Source organism: Pinus tabuliformis, chromosome 7, assembly GCF_031772625.1.
Source record: "Pinus tabuliformis cultivar Carrire ecotype Pingquan chromosome 7, CPIR1, whole genome shotgun sequence".
In the NCBI taxonomy this organism is placed as follows: Eukaryota; Viridiplantae; Streptophyta; class Pinopsida; order Pinales; family Pinaceae; genus Pinus; species Pinus tabuliformis.
In genome coordinates, this window is record NC_142293.1 from 1,492,826,398 (window position 1) to 1,492,848,663 (window position 22,266).

The 22,266-nt window shown below is 36.4% G+C and overlaps 1 protein-coding gene across 1 annotated transcript; it reads right to left on the reverse strand.

The window, feature by feature from the left end:
- Positions 1-538: 538 nt before the first annotated feature.
- LOC149253486 (uncharacterized) lies at positions 539-1,354 on the reverse strand. The gene is made up of 2 exons (XM_089454507.1): positions 986-1,354; positions 539-796 (listed from the first exon to the last, which is right to left on the reverse strand). The coding sequence occupies exons 1-2, from the start codon at positions 1,352-1,354 to the stop codon at positions 539-541; spliced, it is 627 nt and encodes a 208-aa protein (XP_089310633.1).
- Between the last annotated feature and the right edge of the window lie 20,912 nt (positions 1,355-22,266).

Consider the following 22,266-nt stretch of genomic DNA (forward strand, 5'->3'; position numbering starts at 1 on the left):
TATATTACACATGTACTATGATTATATATATATATATATATATATATATATATATATTTAAACTATAAAATTTTCAAAATTTATTTAAAAATTAAAATACCTATTCCATTTTTTAATTCGTATAAAAAAAAATACTCATACTATCATGATAAAGATGGAATTCATAAAAACATTCAGCTTAAATCACATCTTAAACCATCTGCACAATAGAAATGTGTTTATAAATTCCATGGAATGTAAGGGATATTACACCATAAAGTTTATTTATTCGAAATATATATATTAAAAAAAAGAAAAACACTTTCAAATTAAGGGATATTACACAGGTTTATTTATTCAAAATATGTATTAAATAGCTTTGAAAGTGGGTAATGTTTCATGATAGTGAATAAGTGTGTATTGTTTTAAAATACATAAATTCTCTCATCACTGTTCGTTCTTTAGATTTATAATTTATTGGCCTATCGTCGACTTGTGTTTCTTCCTTTAATCATCCTCCAGATTAAGTGGCACGTTCAGATCAAAAGAATCTCTGTTCTCAGTTTTCTGGCATGTTCAGATCAAAAGAAGCTCGGTTCTTAGTTTTCTGTAACGCCTCTTGAAGGAACTGTATAACAGGGTGAGCTTCAATGCTTCCGGGTGACAACAAGCGGATATCACTGGCGGGAACAGTGGTAATTTCACCTTTAGATGGGCCGTCATTCCATAAAACCTTGGCATTAACGGTAATTGTAACAGCGCTACCTGTACATGTAGATGTGTTTTCCATGCGGGTCAAGTGCGCTTCCCGGGCGACCTGCAATCAGATGAGATGCCTTACTAGCTGATTGTAACAATCAAAAAAGATTGATAATTTCTTGTGTGCTGTGGTGTTCAGAATTTGAAGATATAAATCTAAAGGAGCATCAGGATGTAATTATGATAAGTCCTATTATGCAGAAAATAGTGAATAAAGAAAGAATAAACTGGTAAAAGATTAGGGAACCTCTTTGATTATTGCATCAAAATAGTGAATATCGTTGTTGTCGTTTGAGCGGTATGCAGCACATATGTTTGGTTTCTCTTGCAAATGCCAGTGCTGCGAATCTTGTAACTGAGTGGACTCGCATCGAAATCTCGCTATCGTCTCCTCGACCTGGTTACTGTCATGCAAATTCACGCTATAAACCTGCCCTCTTCGATGTCCGCTTTCGTAATGCACATCAAAGTATGCGGGTCCTTCACGGTGTCCATCAGGGTATACTCGATATACTTGTCCTTCACGGTATCCATACTGAATGGATACTTGATACCATGCATCATCTTCTGGAGATTTAAACTCCAGATTTTGAATACCGCCTTCAACATCGGCCATTACTGGAGTATATGGACATTTTCTATTCGCAGAATGTTATTTAAACCCGTTGCGTTGATGCCCAGGATGAATGGGTAACCTAACCGTACGCGATGCCCTCCCACGTTCCAACTTCCTCGCCCGAAAACCATAGTTACCAAATTCGGTCGAATTGGCAGAAAAAATTCGAAAATAAGGCAGTTCGATTGGATTCATAAGTTAATACGCAATTCGTAATTCGGTACGGCATATTCAGGGAGAGTCCAACAGCTTTCCACGTGGCCCATCAGCTCTGCATACATGAAATTGCATAAGGTTACCGTTAGAATTGCTCTCCATTAATGAACTTAGATATGGGAGGTTTACAGGGAGAGCCGAGCGTGTTTCCAATCAGAATTATAGATTTTCGGTGGTCATTTGTTCTTTAAAAACCCTTTGGATTTATGAGATGGCATGTTATTTATTTATGAATAGTAAAACTAGTTCGGGGATATTTAGTGTAACACTCGTTACTATGTTTGACTTTTGCCTTTTATTTCATTAGCTTTTTTTATTTTATGTTTTTGAAATGTTAAATAACAGAGATTGAGAGGCCAGGATATATTTTTGTTACTTGAATAATGAAGAAAAAATCGAAAGAAACAATTGTTAATCTCCACAAATAGTTAAATAAAAGGAATAGTTACTCATCTACTCCTCATGGGAGGGGGTGACATATAGATAGGAAGGGGAGTCCAGAAGGGGAGGAAAAAAACCCAGATATTCTTGAGCTCAGTGAAATAAACCAGTGGGAAAGACTGGAATACAGTCTCCAATTTATGAGACTTGAGACTTGAGAGTCCTCAAACCCAAGGCACATGACTCTAGTGGACTCAATTGACTATGTGGAGAAGGAAGTGCTCGGAGACCCAAGGCACCTCACTGTAGTGGACTCAATTGACTGTGTGGAGAAGAAAGTGCTCAGGGGAGAGTCTGGACATAATTGCCACACTCCCCCTTGGGTGGCGAGACAAGCAATAACATAATTACAAATCTGTGAAGAGATAAGTAATTTAAATTTTTCTTTAAGAAATGTTGATTGAACATGAAAATATCAGTTCTACGAATAGAATTAATTAGAGATGTAAATTCCATAGAACTGTAATTAAAACATAGAATAGGAAAAGGTCATCGAGGTAATGCATATTATGTAAGTGGAAATTAATTAGAATTGTAAGTTCAATTAAAACATAGAATAGGAAAAGGTCATCAAGGCAATGCATATTATGTAAGTCGAATAGAACTGCTGTATTGATTAAACTCATAAGAGTAGATAGTGAACTTTAAGACAAGGTTTGTATGCATAGTATAGTTATTTTTGTTGTAACAAATAATTACTCACGAACAAATAAAATCGGTGAAAGACTGTATCTTTATCATTGGCAATGAAATTCTAGGATAATATAGATAGCAACTGAGAAGGGAAATAAGTGACAGCACGTGAATATTCTCTATTCATTCTACAATCACTTAAAAAAAAAAAATAGGATGGTACCATATACCATGTGACAGCATGTGAATATTCTCTATTCATTCTACAGTCACTTTAAAAAAAAAAAAAATAGGATGGTACCATATACCATTCATTGTTGAAAATAGCAACAAGAAATGCTAAAAATAGAAATGTTAAAATTAACACTGCTATAAATAGCATTTCGGGATACATTCCAATTTTAGTTAGTCCCTAAACTAAAATTGAGAATTAAAATTCGAATTTGATCTTAGCAACTATTTGTAAAATAATTAATTAATTCATCTTGAGTTAATTAGTTGTAGAAAATCAAACATGAAGTCTATGTGAAGACATGCAATAGATTCTCCATTTATTGAGGAAGTTATCCCTTGATTAAAGGTGATCAGGATGAGTTGTACTTTGAGCTGTAATTAGTTAGCTCAGTTAACTGAGTTAAGTCCAGTTAGATTAGTTCAAATAGTTTGTTGAACTAATTATGAGTTCAGTTAGTTAATGCATGCATGCATGTAACTACTGCACTTCAGATAACTTAATATTCTCTCATAAATAACTCATGCATGTCAGTTCAGACAGAGACCTAGTTGAGATCAGATGATGGGACACTGTACTATCAGTTGTAGGAATATTCCATGGAGGATATCTCTTGCATGCAGAAGAAATTCATTCCTTGGAGATTGTCTAGTTACTTTTGGGTTTGATTAATGTGTGATGAGGCCAATTCACACAAGTGGCAACATTGGACCCCAAGGAAAACTGCACAAGGAAAGAGGAAGCTTGGAGGGCTGAGGGAAGGCATATCTCGTGTCTATTCAGTCTGTGAGTTGTATTGTTTGATTTTACTAAGAGAAGAATAGCTTGTGAGCTGATGCTTTGTGTAATCTAAACATATTTTCCACTTGTATGATAATACAGAGATCAAGGTTTTTAGTTGAGGCTTTCCCCAGAGTATTCTTCTATGTTCATGTGTGATTGATTTCTCATTCTTAGTTATATGTGTTCTATTTGATCTTGCTCATAATTGATTAAGACTTCGCAAGTTTCTTGTAGAAGTAGATCTTGTATTTTGCTTTAGTATATTGCATAATCTGTTGATCTATAGTGGGAAATTCTACATGGTATCGGAGCAAAGGTGATCAAAGTGAAGAACAGTATACAAAGAAGAGAGAAGTTTCAAGTTTCAAGTTCCTGATTATAGAATTCGAATTCTTATCACATCTCAAATTTCCCCATTGGAGTTCAAAGATTTAAGACTTGAGTATGCTCTTGATGGCAGCTTGAATTATATAGCCTGGAAGGATCGCATGGAAGTAGTATTAGAGGACAATGGTCTAAAGGACTTCATTGATCAAGAAATCTCGAAGCTAGCAGTAACTAATGCTATAGAATTGGCGGAATGGAAAAATGTGTGGATAGAGTGAGGAGGATTCTCCTGGAGGGAGTTCGAGACCACATTGTCTCAAGCCTCCATGGGAAGGAGACACCATTTTTGATGTGGAAAACATTGAAAGATCTATATCAGAACAGTAGCGATCAGAGGAAGCTGGTGCTAAAAGACAAACTTTGGAAAATCAAGTGTTAAAAGGGCGACATGATATCTACATATCTGAACAAGCTCACCACCTACAGGGATGAGCTTGAAAGTGTAGGAATCATGACAACCGATGATAACATGGTGAGTCTTGCTCTCCTCAATCTTCCTAATAGCTAGCATAGCTACCAAGACTCGATTAATGGAAGAGAGAAACTTCCAGATTGGGAACGACTTTGGTTGGATCTGATGTAGGAGGAGATAAGGAGAAGCACCAGAGATGGATCTTCATCAATACAAGATGATGAAGAAAATCTAGCCTTAAAGAGTAAGGCGAGTGTTGGTCACTTTAATTGCTTATTGAATTAAACAACAAAGTGCTACATAAATTGTCAACCCAGGGAAGTCTTGTTATTTCAAAGGTAACTGCCTACTATATGTATTCAATCCTAAAAGCAACAAAAGTTGTAGTAAAGACTAGTCATACTTTGCCTTAAGCAAACTAAAGTTCCACTCTTGAGTTAAAGCAAAACAACCTATTGCGGACAGCTACCAAAGAATTCTTAAACAAAAGGAATCTAAAGAATCAATCTATATAGAAGAGTACTGGCTATGTTGTAACAGAGAACAGGACCCTATTCCCGGAGCGGGAACCTTCAACACCTGTTCCTGATTATCAAGCTACCGCCTTGTTCTGTAAATCTAATTGCAACACACATGAAATAACTGTTGATAAAATAAATGCTGCAACAATTAATTGAAAAGGAAAAAAGAGTTTCAACAAAATGATACTCAGTAAACAGTTCTGTTAACAAAGCATGAATAAAAGAAACACTTAGCACACTGCAGAAGTAAAATGGGTGAATTTTGTGATGAAGGTGGGCCCTGTCCTTCTCACAAGATTCCCCAGGAGACAAGAACTAGAAAAAGATGTTCAGAACAAAATTTTACTCATCCATCAATATGTCATATTACAAAAAGGATTCTAGTCATGTTCCTTCAACTGAGCCTTTTCCACAGTATGTTCATCCTCCTTTAATGTAGATGTCTCCTCTTTATAAAGAGGAGACATCTATTACAAAAGATTTACATTATAAATTCTATTTTAACCCATTATACAAAAATAGGGAAATCAGTTTCCCGTCAACAAAATGTTGTTATAGTAATACTGTCTTTAGATTATGGGCGTTACATCCAGTGTAACAGCTTCCTCGGTGATCAGTCTGGTTCCTCTGTTGCTGTCAAATTTAGAATGCAAATCTCAATTATTTCAGCTTCGAGATTTGTGTGCCGTTCTTACTGTTTCAGCAACTGCAAAAATACTCTTACAAACTCCAGGCAGTTTCAGCAACGCGAACTGCATATCATTCTTTAACTGTTGAGCAACTTAACAATTTAAAGATTAACTATGAAGATATCGTGATTATATGCTAAATAATTAAACATATAGTGATAATAAGAATCATTGCATACCTTTGGGATAATTGGGTTAAAACACGAACAAGGACTTTTAAATATAGGTTGAAAAGGATGATATCATGGCAAAATGTATGGTCAAAAAGGGACAATATGAGGTCCCCCAATAAGATATAATGTGAATCTGCCATGCAAGTGGCCTTAAAATACTCCTTAGAAATTGATTGCTGGTACAGATGAAGTTGATACCCATTTACTAACAATGGTGTTCTAGAACCATCAATTGTTAGGAACCTTACTATTCCATTGGGAAAAACAATATCTATCTCGTAAGGTCCCAACCACCTTGTTTGTAATTTCCGTTGAAAATTTTCAAATCGAGAATAATACAATAGAGCCCAATCACCTTTTTGGAACTGCTTGTGCTTAATAGTTTTATCATGCCACCTGGTTCTTTGTTGTTGAATCATAGTTGTCTTATGGATGACATCCAACCTTTTTTCATTCAGTTCTTGTAGCTGCTGCAACCTAGTTGTTTGTGCATCAGTCAAATCAAGGTTAACAGCTAAAGCAGTTCTTAAGGTTTTAATTTCAAATTCCATAGGAAAAACAACACTTTTTCCATAAACCAATTCATAGGGTGAAAAACCTGTAGTGTTCCTCCAGGTGGTTCTGTAAGCCCATAATGCCTCAGGCAGCCTTTGAGACCAATCCTTCCTATTCTCCTTCACTGTTTTTGTTAAAATAACTTCTATGACTTTATTTGTACTTTCCACCTGCCCATTAGCTTGGGGGTGATAAGGTGTAGTCATTTTATGATTAATATGATATTTTTGGAGCATAGCTTTAAAACCATGAGAATTGAAAGGAGGTCCTCCATCTGTAACTAGTTCTCTAGGCACTCCAAACCTAACGAAGATTTCTTCAAATAAAAAGGTTAAAACAGATTCTTCATTAGCTCTAATAAGTGCCTTAGCCTCCACCCATTTAGTCATATAGTCTATACAAACCAATATATAAACTCTTTGGTTAGATGGAGGGTTGATGGGCCCTACAAAGCCTAGAGCCCATCTTTCAAAGGGTTCAAGTATTACCTGGGGGTTCAGTGGCATTTCATCTCTGTGATTAGGTTGACCCATTCTCTGACAACTATCGTAGGCCCTGACATATTTCTTTGCATCCTTGAAAAGTGAGGGCCAATAATAACCCATCCTGAGAATTTTATGTGTTGTTCTCTTATCAATAAAATGCCCACCACAAGGGCCATCATGACAAGCCTTCAATATATCATAAACCTCATCTTCTTTAATGCATCTTCGGATTTCCTGATCATGTCTTGTATGAAAAAGACACCCACTTATCCAGCTATACCGAGCACTTTGTTGAATGATCTTTCTTTTCTCCCGATGTGATAGGTGTGATGGTAGCTTCCCTGCAACCAGATAATTGGCAATGTCTGCATACCATGGTGAGTGAGCAGATACTGCAAACAAGTATTCATCAGGAAAGGAATCATCTACTGGAGTATTATCATCAGTTTTTATCCGAGAAAGGAAATTAGAAACTACATTTTCTTTACCTGGTTGATCCACAATTGTAATATCAAATTCTTGTAGTTACAATAACCACCTGGTAACTTGAGCATTTCTAACATATTTATTCATTAAATACTTGATATCCGAGTGGTCAGTATGAACAAAAGTAGGATAACTAGTAATGTAATGTCGAAATTTATTAATAGCATAAATAACTACTAAAAATTCTTTCTCAGTAACTGTGTAATTAAGCTCAGCAGGGGTCATATTCTTACTAATGAAATAGATAGCATAAGGAAGATTATTCTCTTCTTGTCCCAAGATAGCTCCAATTGCAGTATCCGAAGCATCAGAGGATATATGAAAGGGAAGTGCCCAATCAGGTCCCCTTAGAATAGGAGCTGTAGACAACTAATGCTTAAGTTCATCAAATGCTTTCTGACAGGCATCAGTCCACTTAAATTCAGCATTTTTCATAAGTAACACAAACAAAGGAGAAGCTATTTTAGAAAAAAAATTGATAAATCTTTTGTAATATCCAGCATGTCCTAAAAAACTTCTTACATCAGTTTGTGTTTTAGGAATAGGAACGGTCTGAATTACCTGTACTTTGGATGGATCTACTTGAATCCCAAGGAATGAAATGAAGTGTCCTGGCACAATTCCTTCATTCATCATCATATGACATTTTTCAGTACTCAAGGAAAGATTAGCGTGTATGCATTGTTTAAGTACTTTCTCAAGGTTTTGTAATGCATCTTCAAAAGTCACACCATCGGGAGTGAAATCATCCATAAATATCTCCAAAGAATCATTAAGCATATCAGAAAATATTCCTATCACTGCTCTTTGAAACATTGTTGGAGCATTACATAGTCCAAATGGGAGAACTCTATAAGAAAAAGTCCCCCAAGGACTAGTAAAAGTGGTATTGTCTTGATCTTGGGGTGCAATTCTGATTTGGTTATATCCACTAAAACCATCTAAAAAGGAAAAGAATTTCTTCCCTGACAAGCTGTCCAGCACCTGATCAATAAATGGCAAGGGGAAATGATCTTTTTAGGTAGCTTTGTTTAAGGCTCTATAATCTACACACACTCTCCATTTCCCATTTTTCTTAGGTACTATTACCAATGGAGAAACCCATTCACTGTTAGATATGGGGTATATAAACCCTGCATTAAGCAACTTTTGAAGTTCTTCCTTAACAATTTCCCTTAAATTGGGATTCATTGGCCGCTGGGGTTGACAGACTGGTCGGGCCCCTTCCTTAATATAGATACGATGAGTACATAATTCAGGGAGATCCACTTCATATCTCTGTAGTCCCATGCGAATGCTTCCTTGTTTTCACAGAGAAACTTCATTAGCTGTTGTGTTTCAGCATCTGATAAATTGGGGTTTATGTTCAATGTTTTGCCAGGTTCAATTTCTACTGTCATGCTTTTAGAGGAGATAACAGTTGATGTTTGAGGTAGATTTTCAAATTTAAACTTTTCCTGTGTTTCAGGATCCAGAATTGCAGTTAACTGATTATATGTTTCAGAAGTAACTGAGGAAGGTTCAGAAATAAAATTACTAATTACTTCATCTTATGTTGTGTCTTTAAGAGTTAAGGCTTGTCCAATGGTCAAAATGGGTTGAGTATCATTATCCTCATAGTCTAACCATACAGAATCATCATTGTTAATCATAGGTGTGGCATGAGGGTACAGCATAAGCTGCTTAGTTTCACATCCATTAGAAATTGTCATTGAACATGATCTACAGCTAATAAAAGCAGCTACTGTAGCCAGCCAGGGTCTCCCCAAAATCAGAGGATGCCCCCCCAACTTTGCTTTAGTCTGTAATACAACAAAGGCAGCTGGGTAATTCCAAGATTTGACTGAAATGATCAGGTCTTCAATGACCCCCTTTAGTTTGATTGTGTAATGATCAGCTAATTCCAGGACAATTAGTGTCTCTCTAGTTACATTTTTCAATTGTAACAGCTGTGCAGTTTCAAGGGTCATAATATTTATAGCAGCACCTAGGTCTACTAGAACTCGTGAAACAATAGTTTTTCCAACCTGTACTGTGACCGTAGGGTGACCAGGATCACCATATTTTATAGGAGGAACTTTTCCTAACATTAAAGCAGCTAGATCACCCATCACATGAACTGTAAGGAGATCTTTAGCCTTCCTACCAGATTTCTTGATGCAAATGTCTCTGACAGTTCTGGCATAGATTGGCACATCTCTGAGTGCTTGTAAAAGTGGAATTTTAATGTAAATATTCTGCAGTTCCCCTAGAAGATTAAAAACAGGCGGCTCAAGTGTCTTAGCAAGAGCTAGACGTTCAGGGAATGGTGGCTCTAATGTTTCAGCAATTTTATTAGAGGATGGTTTGACTGTTTCAGCAGTTTTGTTAGAGGATGGCTTGAATGTTTTAGCACCCTTATTCGGTAAATTATTCTTTTCTGTCTCTTCCTTATCAGAGTCAGAAGAGGTAATATCATCACTGATCGGCTCAACTGTTCTCCCAGATCGTAAATGAATATCATTACATTCCACAGGAGATGTAGGTAGGTTCTCAGGTAATTTGCTTGATTAAAAGAAGGATAATTATTCCAACGATTAAATGGCATACTAGAGTTCGTACCTTGTCCTCGTGGTTGCCATTGCCTCCTTTGTGTTATCAGATAAACGACTTCAGCTTCCTCCTTAGTTGGTTGTAACGCTACCTTTATCCCTGGTAAAGAGGGGCATTGTTGAGTTTCATGGTCCTTCTCACAAATGGTGCAGATTGGTACCTTGTCCAATGGACATTCCCTTAACGGATTTTTTTCTCTGCATTTAGAACAGAAGATGGCCAAAGCAGCTTCTACCTCTGCTTGTTTCTTCTTAACCTGCAAGGTATCAATCTATGAAGCAAAAGAACTTAACATTTCAGTCTTGAATTCTTCAAGTAGATTACCCATTTCAACTCTTGTTGCTCCTCCATTGGTTCCTCAGTATGTTCTACTGTTTCTACAACCCTTTCAGGTCCCACTACTTCCTCTGTTTGGTAATCTGTTTGGAGAAAGTGCTGAGTCTGTGGCCTCCGAGAGCTTAGCCTCTGGGATGTATTAGCTTTTGAAATAATCTCATCAATGAAAGTCTTTCTTCCTCCTCTTCCTTTGCCCTTTCCACCTGTAGGATTAGTTTTCTTGCGTCCTCTCATGCATCCTACATATCTACAAGAAAATCATCAGTGCTTTTAAAATCTATAATTTCCTTCCCCGGCAACGGCACCAAAATGTTGGTCACTTTAATTTCTTATTGAATTAAACAAAAAAGTGCTACATAAATTGTCAACCCAGGGAAGTCTTGTTATTTCAAAGGAAATGTGTACTATATGTACTCAATCCTAAAAGCAAAAAAAGTTGTAGTAAAGATTGGTCATACTTTGCCTTAAGAAAACTGAAGTTCCACGCTTGAGTTACAACAAAAAAACCTATTACATACATCTACCAAAGAATTCTTAAAAGAAAGGAATCTAAAGAATCAATCTGCACAGAAGAGTGCTAGCTATGTTGTAACAGAGAACAGGACCCTATTCCTGGAGTGGGAACCTTCAGCACCTGTTCCTGATTATCAAGCTGCCACCTTGCTCTATAAATCTAATTGCAACACACATGAATTAACTGTGGATAAAATAAATGCTGCAACAATTAATTGAAAAGGAAAACAGAGTTTCAGCAAAATGATACTCAGTAAATAGTTTTGTTAACAAAGCATGAATAAAAGACACACTTAGCACACTACAGAAGTAAAATGGGTGAATCTTGTGATGAAGGTGGGCCTTGTCCTTCTCACAAGATTCCCCAGGAGACAAGAACTAGAAAAAGATGTTCAGAACAAAATTTTATTCATCCATCAATATGTCATATTACAAAAAGGATTCTAGTCCTGTTCCTTCAACTAAGCCTTTTCCACAGTCTGTTCATTCCCCTCTAATGTAGATGTCTCCTCTTTATAAAGAGGAGACATCTATTACAAAAGATTTACATTATAAATTCTATTTTAACCCATTATACAAAAATAGGGAAATCAGTTTCCATTCAAAAAAATGTTGTCACAGTAATACTGTCTTTAGATTATGGGTGTTACATCCATTGTAATAGCTTCCTCAGTGATCAGAGTGGTTCCTCTGTTGCTGTCGAATTTATAATGCAAATCTCAACTGTTTCAGCTTCGAGATTTGTGCGTCGTTCTTACTGCTTTAGCAATTGCAAAAATAGTCTTGCAAACTCCAAGTAGTTTCAGCAACACGGACTACACATCATTCTTTAACTGTTCAGCAACTTAACAATTTAAAGATTAACTATGAATATATCGTGATTATATGCTAAATAATTAAACGTATAGTGATGAGAAGAATCATTGCATACCTTCGGTATAATTGGGTTAAAACACTAACAAGGAATTTTAAATATAAGTTAAAAAGGATGATATCATGGCAAAATGTATGGTCAAAAAGGGACAATATGAGGTCCTAACAGCGAGGAAAGGGAAAGGGAAGGTGTCCCATCCCAAATCCAGTTCTTCCCATGGTGGGAAGAAGTTTGACAAATCAAAAGTGAGATGCTTTCATTGTCATGAGGTGGGCCATTATGCTATGAATTTTCCACAGAAGAAATCCAAGAAGGGATCCTCGAAAGGATCAGACGGTGAGGCACTAGCCTCATAGTTCAAGTTGGATTTCTCTCTCATCGCATGCATCATTTCATCCATGGTGGGATGTGTGTGGTACCTGGACAATGGAGCCTCTTTACACATGTCCGGCGACAAGAATATTTTCAGTACCTTGGAGGACAAGGATCTCCAGATGCGGATCGAGATGGGTGATGATAGAAAGTACTGTGTTTCAGGTGAAGTAACGATTGTGTTTTAGAGGGAGAATGGAGCTCCTCTCACCCTGACTGATGTAAAGTATGTACCGGGTCTGAAGAAGAATCTTATGTCTATCACTATGCTAGAATATAAAGGATATGATGTAGTCTTTAGTAAAGGAAAGGTATTCCTAAGGCATATCGGTACTGGATAGACAAAGAGGATTGGTATTTGAGTTAAGAATATCTACAAGCTAGAGGTAGATGCCTGTGCTGCATTGTGTTCCAAAGCAAAAGTGGTGCAAAGCCAAGATGTTAATGAGCTATGGCATAGAAGAGGGCCACTTGCACCATGGGGCCTTGAAGATCATGCAGCAAATTTCTGCCGAACTTTCCAACGGAAAACTGGAGCATACAGATACATGCAAAGGTTGTACCTTAGGTAAGTATGCAAAATATTCCTTTCATGATCAAGACAATAGAGTTGGAGCAATCCTGAAGCGAGTTCACTCAGATGTTTGTGGACCATTCTCTACAGCCTCCTCCGCTAAACAAAGGTACTATGTTATTTTTATTGATGATTTTTCTTGTAGATGTTGGATCTACTTTATGCAAAAGAAGATTCGGACCTTCTTGAGGTTTTGTGAGTTTAAAGCCTTGGTAGAGAAAGAATCTAGAAAGAAAATAAAAGCCTTGCGTAGTGACAATGGTGGAGAGTATGTCTCCCAATAGTTTAAGGACTTCTGCGTTGTAGAAGGAATTAAACGGGAGTTGACGGCACCCCATAACCCACAACAAATTGTGGTTGCCGAAAGGAAGAACAGATCGATTGTGGGAGCAGCGAGCGATGTTGCATGACCAAAGCCTACCACTTCATTTGTGGGTTGAGGCATGCAATATAGCAATATACTTGCAGAACAGAAACCTACACCATATACTAGGAATGAAGACACCTATGGAGGCCTTTTCTAGGAAGTGACCAGATGTGAGTCTGTTGAGCAATTTAATTGCTTAAATTGCTTTCATTAAATTATCAACCAGGGAAACTCGTAAGCTTGTGATGATGCCAGCAAAATATATGCAGGAGTGGGCAACTAACTCTATGTCTAACTAAATGATTTATGATTCAATATAATGTGCAAGTGAAGAGACTCTTAATTGAGGAGGTCCTGGTTGTCCTTCCCTATAGTATTATAGATTGAAAATAAATCATTGATTATATGAAACCAAAACTTGAAATAAAGACAAGAGAATGAATTTTAATTGTTGTTCATATTGAAATAGAGAGAGAGAGAGACTAACTTAGTCCCTTGATTGTCCCCTCATATACTGATCCAAACTAAAATAAGATTCATTCATAAGCATAAGAAATGAAATAACTTGAAACTTAAAAGCAAAAGAATGAATTTCAATTATCATGCAAATCAAATGGAGAGAGAGCCTAACTTAGACCCTTGGTTGTCCCCTCTCATGCTGATAAGATTTTAATTTAAAACTCATTCATCAATCACAAACAAACCTTCAAACATCTAAAAAATTAAATGAAATAAGATCTATTATGAAATAAAATGTTTCTTTGATCCTTTTAGAGTGAGCTCAATTCTCTTAAGAACAAAGTGACAAACTATTCCATATACTACATTAAGACAACTTATATCCAAAAATATAGAATGGAAATTTATGTAAAATGAAGATCTATTCTATTCCATCATAAGTTGGATACATGCTCCAAGAGTCCTCCCCTTTGGAATGGAGGAGGTACTCCTATTTATACAATGGGATGAGATAACAAACTCATAATGATGATCCACTAATCTCTCTTTAGTTCCATACATCTCTCAACCATCCAGACACATAACCCCCTTTTGTCCTTGATCTTCTCCATGAGATCATGATCTTTTCCATGAGGCTTATCTTATCAAATTCGAATTTGATCATTCAAGGCCACATAAAGATGCCTTGGAAGCTTCCTTTGTACCAACACATGTCAACAAACTCATTCTAATTGTTAGGTATAAGTATAAGCATATTATTTCCTAAAGTTTAACCATAAATCCACTTTAAAATGTTAAGAATTAATAAACTTTGGAAACACATAGTTATAACCCAATGATGAGGTAAATGTAATGATGTGGAGGTGGAATGGAGGTGACATGAAGGTAATATGGAAGTAATGTGAAGGTATTGGTGAATAATGGAGTGAGAATAAGGACTATTTTGAGGCCCAACATACCCCCAAACTGAAGGTATTGCATGTCCTCATGCAATCTATTACATTACTTTTTGATACTTGAGTTTTGGCTTAAACTCTGCATGATATCATTTATTTAACTTTTGCAAAGCGTTTTTGATGAACTGCAACTTGGTTGGTTCTTGTGTTTCAACCATATTTTTTTTGTTGCATTCAATTTTAATGTATGATCTTTACATATTGATAATGTGATTTTTATTGCAGAGTATTTTTGTTGGAATGCATCATGGTTGGTTCTTCTGTAACAACCATGATTGTGTTGGCATCCAATTAACTTTTAAATACTTTTTACAAAGCCATTTGTATGCTCATGTAATAGTGAATATATTTTGAAGGTAAGTGGGTTTTAGAATGTGATATATGAATATGGATGTTATATGAATGTGACAAAGTATGTATGTAAATGTATCCCTCCCCTTAAACAGATGGTTTTGGTAGTTATGTGAAATGAGGAAAGTGAAGTTTTTCCAAAAATTATTATTCTAACTTTTCAACGAATTTAATGGTTAAAAGTTATAAAATATCATACCTTAACTTACCCTTCCAAAAATGGATGAGAGTTGTGCAGAGTGGCTGCAAAAATGTTGTTCATAGTCTTCTTTACTTGGTTGTGAAAATGGTAGATGAAATCGAAAAAGTGAATCTTTTATTTTTGTTGCATCTACTGCTAAATCTGTTGTTAGATCTTCTGCTAAATGTTTGGAATCTGCTGCTAAATTTGACTGAAAATGTATAAGGCTTGGAAGGTATACAAAATATAGAAGTTACATTCCCCCCCAGCCTTATTTAGTGACTTGTCCTCAAGTCATGACAAACAATGAAAGGAAAACAACTTCATCTGCTACAAAATATGGGTCTTCAAGTCTTCAACGCTCGATGGCACAAATCTTAATATGTGATTAAATGTGTTGATGTCGAACATAGCAAGAATTTGTTGACTTAGTGGCCATTAATGAATGTCCATAGCCAACACAAGAGCTCCCACCATTGATTCCAATGGGAGTCAGGATGCCTAACACATCTTTGTAGGTACGAATAAATTTGTCATGGTCGAGTCACCTACAAAATCCAACGAACAAGGGATATTAATGCACTCCCATTGTTCATTGGTAAGATTACTTGCCATTAAAGCATGCAAGCCTCTAGGTGCTTTTACAAAGTTAATTAGACTCTAGGACTTTGACTTAATGATATCCATAGAAGTGGGGTTTTATTTACGGAAATGAAGAGGAATGGTAATGACATGGAGAGTGACAATAATCTTGTAAGGAGTTGATGTAAGGAAATGCATGGTGTATGAAAAATGGATATGGAAATGTCATGCTTTATGGATTTACAATTGGTGGAATTCAAAATTTGTTTCAAAAAGGAAGGTGCAAGGGAATGGTTGTGGATTTGGATTTGTCTTTAGAATTTTCCATGAATTTAGTCTTTGGAAGACCAATTGTCATCACAATGTAATCTCCTTAATGATCACTTGATTATCTTGTAACCTGTAAAAAAAACTTGGCAGAAAGAAAACATAAGTGTGTTCAAGAAGAAATGGCCATTTCCTTCATGATTCTTACACAAAAATTTCGTACCAAATAAAATAGATTAAGGAAAATCAAAGTGTTTAAATTGACTCAATCATGATATTAATATCAATCCATTCATAAAGATATAACCATGAAAAGTAAATTTACTCCCTGTTTTTGTCAGTTAACTTTTGTGCATGGCGAAAAGCTTGGCATTATAGATTTGTTGTGTCCTGCAGATGAGTACATTATAAAAGCATACAACAATATGAAATTGCCAACTCTTAAGGAATTTAATAAGCATTTATATAATCCACCAAATGTTCTTTTAAATTAATCTTCCAAATGTCTTCCTAAAACAAACTTATTTTTCAACTAAAGGAGTAAAAAGATCTACAATGAAAGTGCATTTTGAGAATGACAATAGTGAATAATTTTCACCGTTTATACAAATCTAAATAGCATATTCAAAGAATTTCAAAAGCATAAATGAAAAATACATAAAATACATCATTTATAAAAACAAATAATGTATTATATAAACTTAAATAATATATTTACATACTGCCAAAAAGATTCTAGAGTTCTATACAACAATAGATATTTGAATCAAGCGAAAACTCCACGCAATCTAATTCATAATCTCGGGTCTTGCTCTCGATAACTAACTTTCCCATTAAAGCCGAGACGCATATATAAAAAAATAGGTTGTCATCACGGTGATTAAATCCCGATTACCAAGGTGTTGCATATGTAGAATAACGTTCTCCCTAAAAACCGCCAACAGATGGAGCAGGAGCAGTAGCAAATGATTCGGCTGCTAAGTTTGATTTCGATTCTGATATAATCTCTCTTATCATCCGCTGGTCTAGGCTCCTGTGGGCGTCGCATAGGCTGGGCAAGTATATACCTTCCCCTTTATAACAACATTTCCACATGTACAGGTGCAGTTTACTTGATACGTGGCAAGTGGCCATGGTCAATGAACTAGGTAAATTGCTCAAATCGAGTCACAAAATCACTCAAAATCTACTTCACTACCAGCAAAACCCGTAATTCTCTGCACATTAATTGTAAAAACCGTTTTTCTTCACGCAGTTACCAAAATAGGGTCCCGAAAAACCACGATTTCCTTTCATACCATTAGGAATTCAAGCAAACGATTTCTAGGTTGTGTAATTCATTCTATTGTGGAAAAAACCCATGTCTTCGTTTGTCCAGATTTGTCCTGGTTTGATCACAAACTGCTTTTTAAAACTGACGTTTTTAAGGGGTTGCGAAGCATCAACGACTCATTGCAGATGCAGGTGCAGGGAGTAATTAGGAATTTTTTTATGGAGGAAGCTAAAATGAGCACAAATGGCAGCTTAAAGAAACAAAATAATTATGAATCTGGCATTGAGGTTCGCAAAATAAAATAAAATCCACTCTACCGGATCATCACAGGGCCAGACGCTTTCCACTATGATATCATTTTCCCGTAATTGTCATTGATTTGAGGACTAATTAGCTTAAGTATCATAGCAGAAAGTTCAATTTGTTAAGCTGAGAGAAATCCTACCAATGTCGAGGCGAACGATTGTTAAGAGATCTGGTTCCTGGCTTTCCTCTATTGTCGGGACAAAATAAAAAAAATGACGAATGAGTGAGAGAGCCTGACGCAGTTCCGGCTCTGTTATATTAAGAATTCAACCAATGTCAGCTAACAGAACTCTCCCGCAAATTTTTTCTGCTGTTTTATTTCTATATTTTTAAAATCCCGCGGCCCCATGCTGTGCAATTCCTTTTCGGCGAAGAATCTACAAGTTTGAGGTTGAAATTTCTGTTTCAGAAGCGCGAACAAATGTCTAAGATGTCTGGCTACGACTTGTTGAATGCTTACTACCAGAGATACATGATTACTTGTTTAGAATATTAAGGCCACAGCCTTATATGCCTTCACAGTAAAGGAAGTCATGATCATTTGATTGGCTTTTTGGATGGTCTCATCTTCGCTGAGAACTAGTGCAGATAGAGGTATCTTGAAGGTGTTTATCAGCGTGTCAAGATTACAACTTCTTGTATAAGATGCACTGATTTGTTAAGTGAAATGATTGCAAGACGTTAAGATATTTTCAAAATGAACATAAAAGTTTGAAGCCAGAGATGTCTTTTGTGTTTCTCATCTAACACTTGAATTTTCTGAATATCACTACAACACTGTCTCCTCCAAAATCCAAATTGACATTACCTCTTTGAACAAATGTGCGATTTTTCTAACCAAATTTCGAGAATTTTGTTCAGCTTTTATTTGTTGTATTAGTTTGATTTTTATTTTTTTAAATAAAAAATGAAATTGAACCTATCTCTAAAAATGGTTAGTTTAGTTTTCAAAAAGATTTTTTTTTTTAATATATATATGTGGGAATTTTTTTTATTATTATCATTATTTTTTTTAACTAAAACTCAAAAAAACTAAATTTTATCTAATTTTTTTTAAGATGATCTTTTGCTCATTTACAAAATTCTTTATTGTCATATCACAGATCAATTTTCCAGTGAGAGTATTTTTATTTGAAATAAATCAATAGATTTTCTGATCTTCCTGATCGCACGAAGCGCAAGAAGAGAGCATACTAATCTCTTAATTTATTTTTATTTATGCAGGTTAGCGTGGATGGATAATAAACACAATCAAGATCTGTGATCAAACCTCGCATTATCTACACTCTTTCTACAATGTCGCGGGGCGTTTAGACTCTCGGAAGACAAAGCTTTCCGATAATCAAGCTCCTGGCCTACTTGTGATACAGAAACAAGATATAGAAATGTGAAGATGAAGCAGCTCTTTTAAGTTATTCATGATGATTTTTTTATTTTTTAAAAACAAGACTAAAGGAAAATTCTACGAGATCTCGTTTTATTTTTTATTTTAATCTATTCTACATTAACTTGAGAGATTTTTTTTATTCCCTAGTAAAAGCATGCTTCCAATGAAGCCATCTACGGATTAAAAGTTTGAACATGCTCACATCATGATTTAAAATTTTTACCTTATGTTTTACACATATGTGAGTAACCTGTCTTAGAGTTGGCTCAAAGTTATTGTCCTTGCTCTCCAAGAAGTACATGTTCAACATTATCAAGTTCCTCATCCATAGATGGATTAGTGAGAAATGGGGGGTTTAAAACTAAATTTAAATTATCTATGTGTGAAAATGAAAAAAAAGAATGCTCCAAATTTTGAACTCCTTTATGAAGATCCTGTTGTCACCAGGTTTCACAAGTTAGTTTTTCCAAAGAAAAATATTGGTACTTAATTAAATTCCTAATGCCTGATCCCTTAGCACCATCCCCGACAACGATGCCAAAATGTTGGGCAATTTAATTGCTTAAATTGCTTTCATTAAATTATCAACCAGGGAAACTCGTAAGCTTGTGATGATGCCAGCAAAATATATGCAGGAGTAGGCAACTAACTCTATGTCTAACTAAATGATTTATGATTCAATATAATATGCAAGGGAAGAGGCTCCTAATTGAGGAGGTCCTGGTTGTCCTTCCCTATAGTATTATAGATTGAAAAGAAATCATTGATTATATGAAACCAAAACTTGAAATAAAGACAAGAGAATGAATTTTAATTGTTGTTCAGATTCAAATAGAGAGAGAGACTAACTTAGTCCCTTGATTGTCCCCTCATATACTGATCCAAACTAAACTAAGATTCATTCATAAGCATAAGAAATGAAATAACTTGAAACTTAAAAGCAAAAGAATGAATTTCAATTATCATGCAAATCAAATGGAGAGAGAGCCTAACTTAGACCCTTGGTTGTCCCCTCTCATGCTGATAAGATTTTAATTTAAAACTCATTCATCAATCACAAACAAACCTTCAAACATCTAAACAATTAAATGAAATAAGATCTATTATGAAATAAAATGTTTCTTTGATCCTTTTAGAGTGAGCTCAATTCTCTTAAGAACAAAGTGACAAACTATTCCATATACTACATTAAGACAACGTATAATGTAGAATGGAAATTTATGTAAAATGAAGCTTTATTCTATTCCATCATAAGTTGGATACATGCTCCAAGAGTCCTCCCCTTTGGAACGGAGGAGGTACTCCTATTTATACAATGGGATGAGATAACAAACTCATAATGATGATCCAGTAATCTCTCTTTAGTTCCATACATCTCTCAACCATCTAGACACATAACCCCCTTTTTTCCTTGATCTTCTCCATGAGATCATGATCTTTTCCATGAGGCTTATCTTATCAAATTCGAATTTGATCATTCAAGGCCACATAAAGATGCCTTGGAAGCTTCCTTTGTACCTACACATGTCAAAAAGCTCATTCTAATTGCCAAGTATAAGTATATTATTTCCTACAGTTTAACCATAAATCCACTTTAAAATGTTAAGAATTAATAAACTTTGGAAAAGCATAGTTATAACCCAATGATGAGGTAAATGTAATGATGTGGAGGCGGAATGGAGGTGACATGAAGGTAATATGGAAATAATTTGAAGGTATTGGTGAATAATGGAGTGAGAATAAGGACTATTTTGTGGCCCAACAGACTCACTTCAGGATCTTTTTCTCATCGGTTTATTGCCATGTGACCAAAGATTCCCAGAAGAAGCTAGATCCAACAGCTAAGTTGGGCATACTTGTGGGGTACACTAATACACCCCATAGCTATTGGGTGTACCTGCCTACCAGTCAAAGGACAGTGGTACACAGAGATCTAAAGTTTGACGAGCAAAAAGCCATGCGAGTATCACTTGAGAGGGAGCTCAAGTTGCATGCAGAGGAAGAAATCTTAGTTCCTAAGGAGAAGGAGCCTCAGATCGAGGCGGAGTAGCCGCATGCAGAGGATCTGGGAGTGGAGACATCCACTCATGTTGAGTCTTCCAGAGATGGCCGGAAACACTCAAGGGAAGCTAATAGTTTGATGATGGATACGTGAGAGAATGTGGGACAGCCATCTTCTCAACGTAGACAGAGGAGGTCACCCGAGCGGTACACTGGTTACATGGCCCTGGTTGGGGAGTGTGTAGAGTCTGAACCTTCTTCATTTGAGGAGGTAGTGCAGCAACTAGTCTGGGTTGATGCAATGGTAGAGGAGTATGACTCTATCATTCAGAACATTGTGTGGGATGTTGTCCCAAGACCTCAGGACAAGTTAGTGGTGAGTTCCAGATGGCTTTACAAGGTAAAGTAGGTAGCCGATGGCAGTGTTGAGAAACATAAGGCAAGGTTTGTTGCCTATGGTTTCTCACAGGTCAAGGGGATCGACTACGATGAGACCTTTATTCCTATAGCAAGGTACTCATCTATCATATCAATTTTGGCACTATCAGCTTATATGGGTTGGAAGATCCATTAGATGGATGTGAAGACAGCGTTCCTCAATAGGAAGATTGAGGAAGAGGTGTACATTGAGAAGCTGGAAGGTTTTGAGACCTTTGATCATGAGTCATGTGTGTGCTGACTCAAGAGGGCTTTGTATGGGCTGAAGCAAGCACCTCATGCTTGGTACACCAAGATCGACAGCTATTTCATTGAGTAGGGCTTCGCCAAGAGTGAATCAGATGCAAACCTTTACCACATCATGGTAGAAGGTAAGCCATTGACCATTGTTATTTATGTCGATGATTTGATTTTTACAGGTGGTGATCAGTTGATCATGTCTTGCAAGGAGGACCTTGCAAGAGAGTTCAAGATGAAAGACATGGGTCTTATGCACTACTTTCTAGGCATGGAAATGTGGCAGAAAGATGGGGAAGTATTTCTGTCTCAAGGCAAGTATTCCAATGATATACTCAGGCGCTTTCACATGGAGAAGTGCAAGCCCATGCAGACTCCTTTAGCTGGGTACTGGAGGAAGGAGGATTCTACTTCAAGTGAGGTAGTAGCTGCTACTATTTATCGGTAGCTTGTGGGTTCACTTGTGTATCTAGTGACCACACGACTAGACTTATGCTTTGCTGTGAACCAGCTGAGTCAAGCTATGGTTCAACATACCACACTATTTTGTAAGGCGGCGAAGCATGTGCTAAGATACCTTAGAGGCACATCTCATTATGGATTTTGGTACAGACGGATAGAGGGAGTGAAGCTTCAGGGTTTCACAGATGCAGATTGGGCAGGGAGTCCATCAGACCGGAAGAGAACTTCTAGAGGAATCTTCAACCTTGGTTCACCGGCAATTTCCTAGTACACCAGGAAACAGAGGTCAATTGCACTTATCTCAGCAAAGGCTAAATACATGGCTACCAGTCAGGCACCATGCGAGGCCATTTAGATGCAGAAGATTCTAG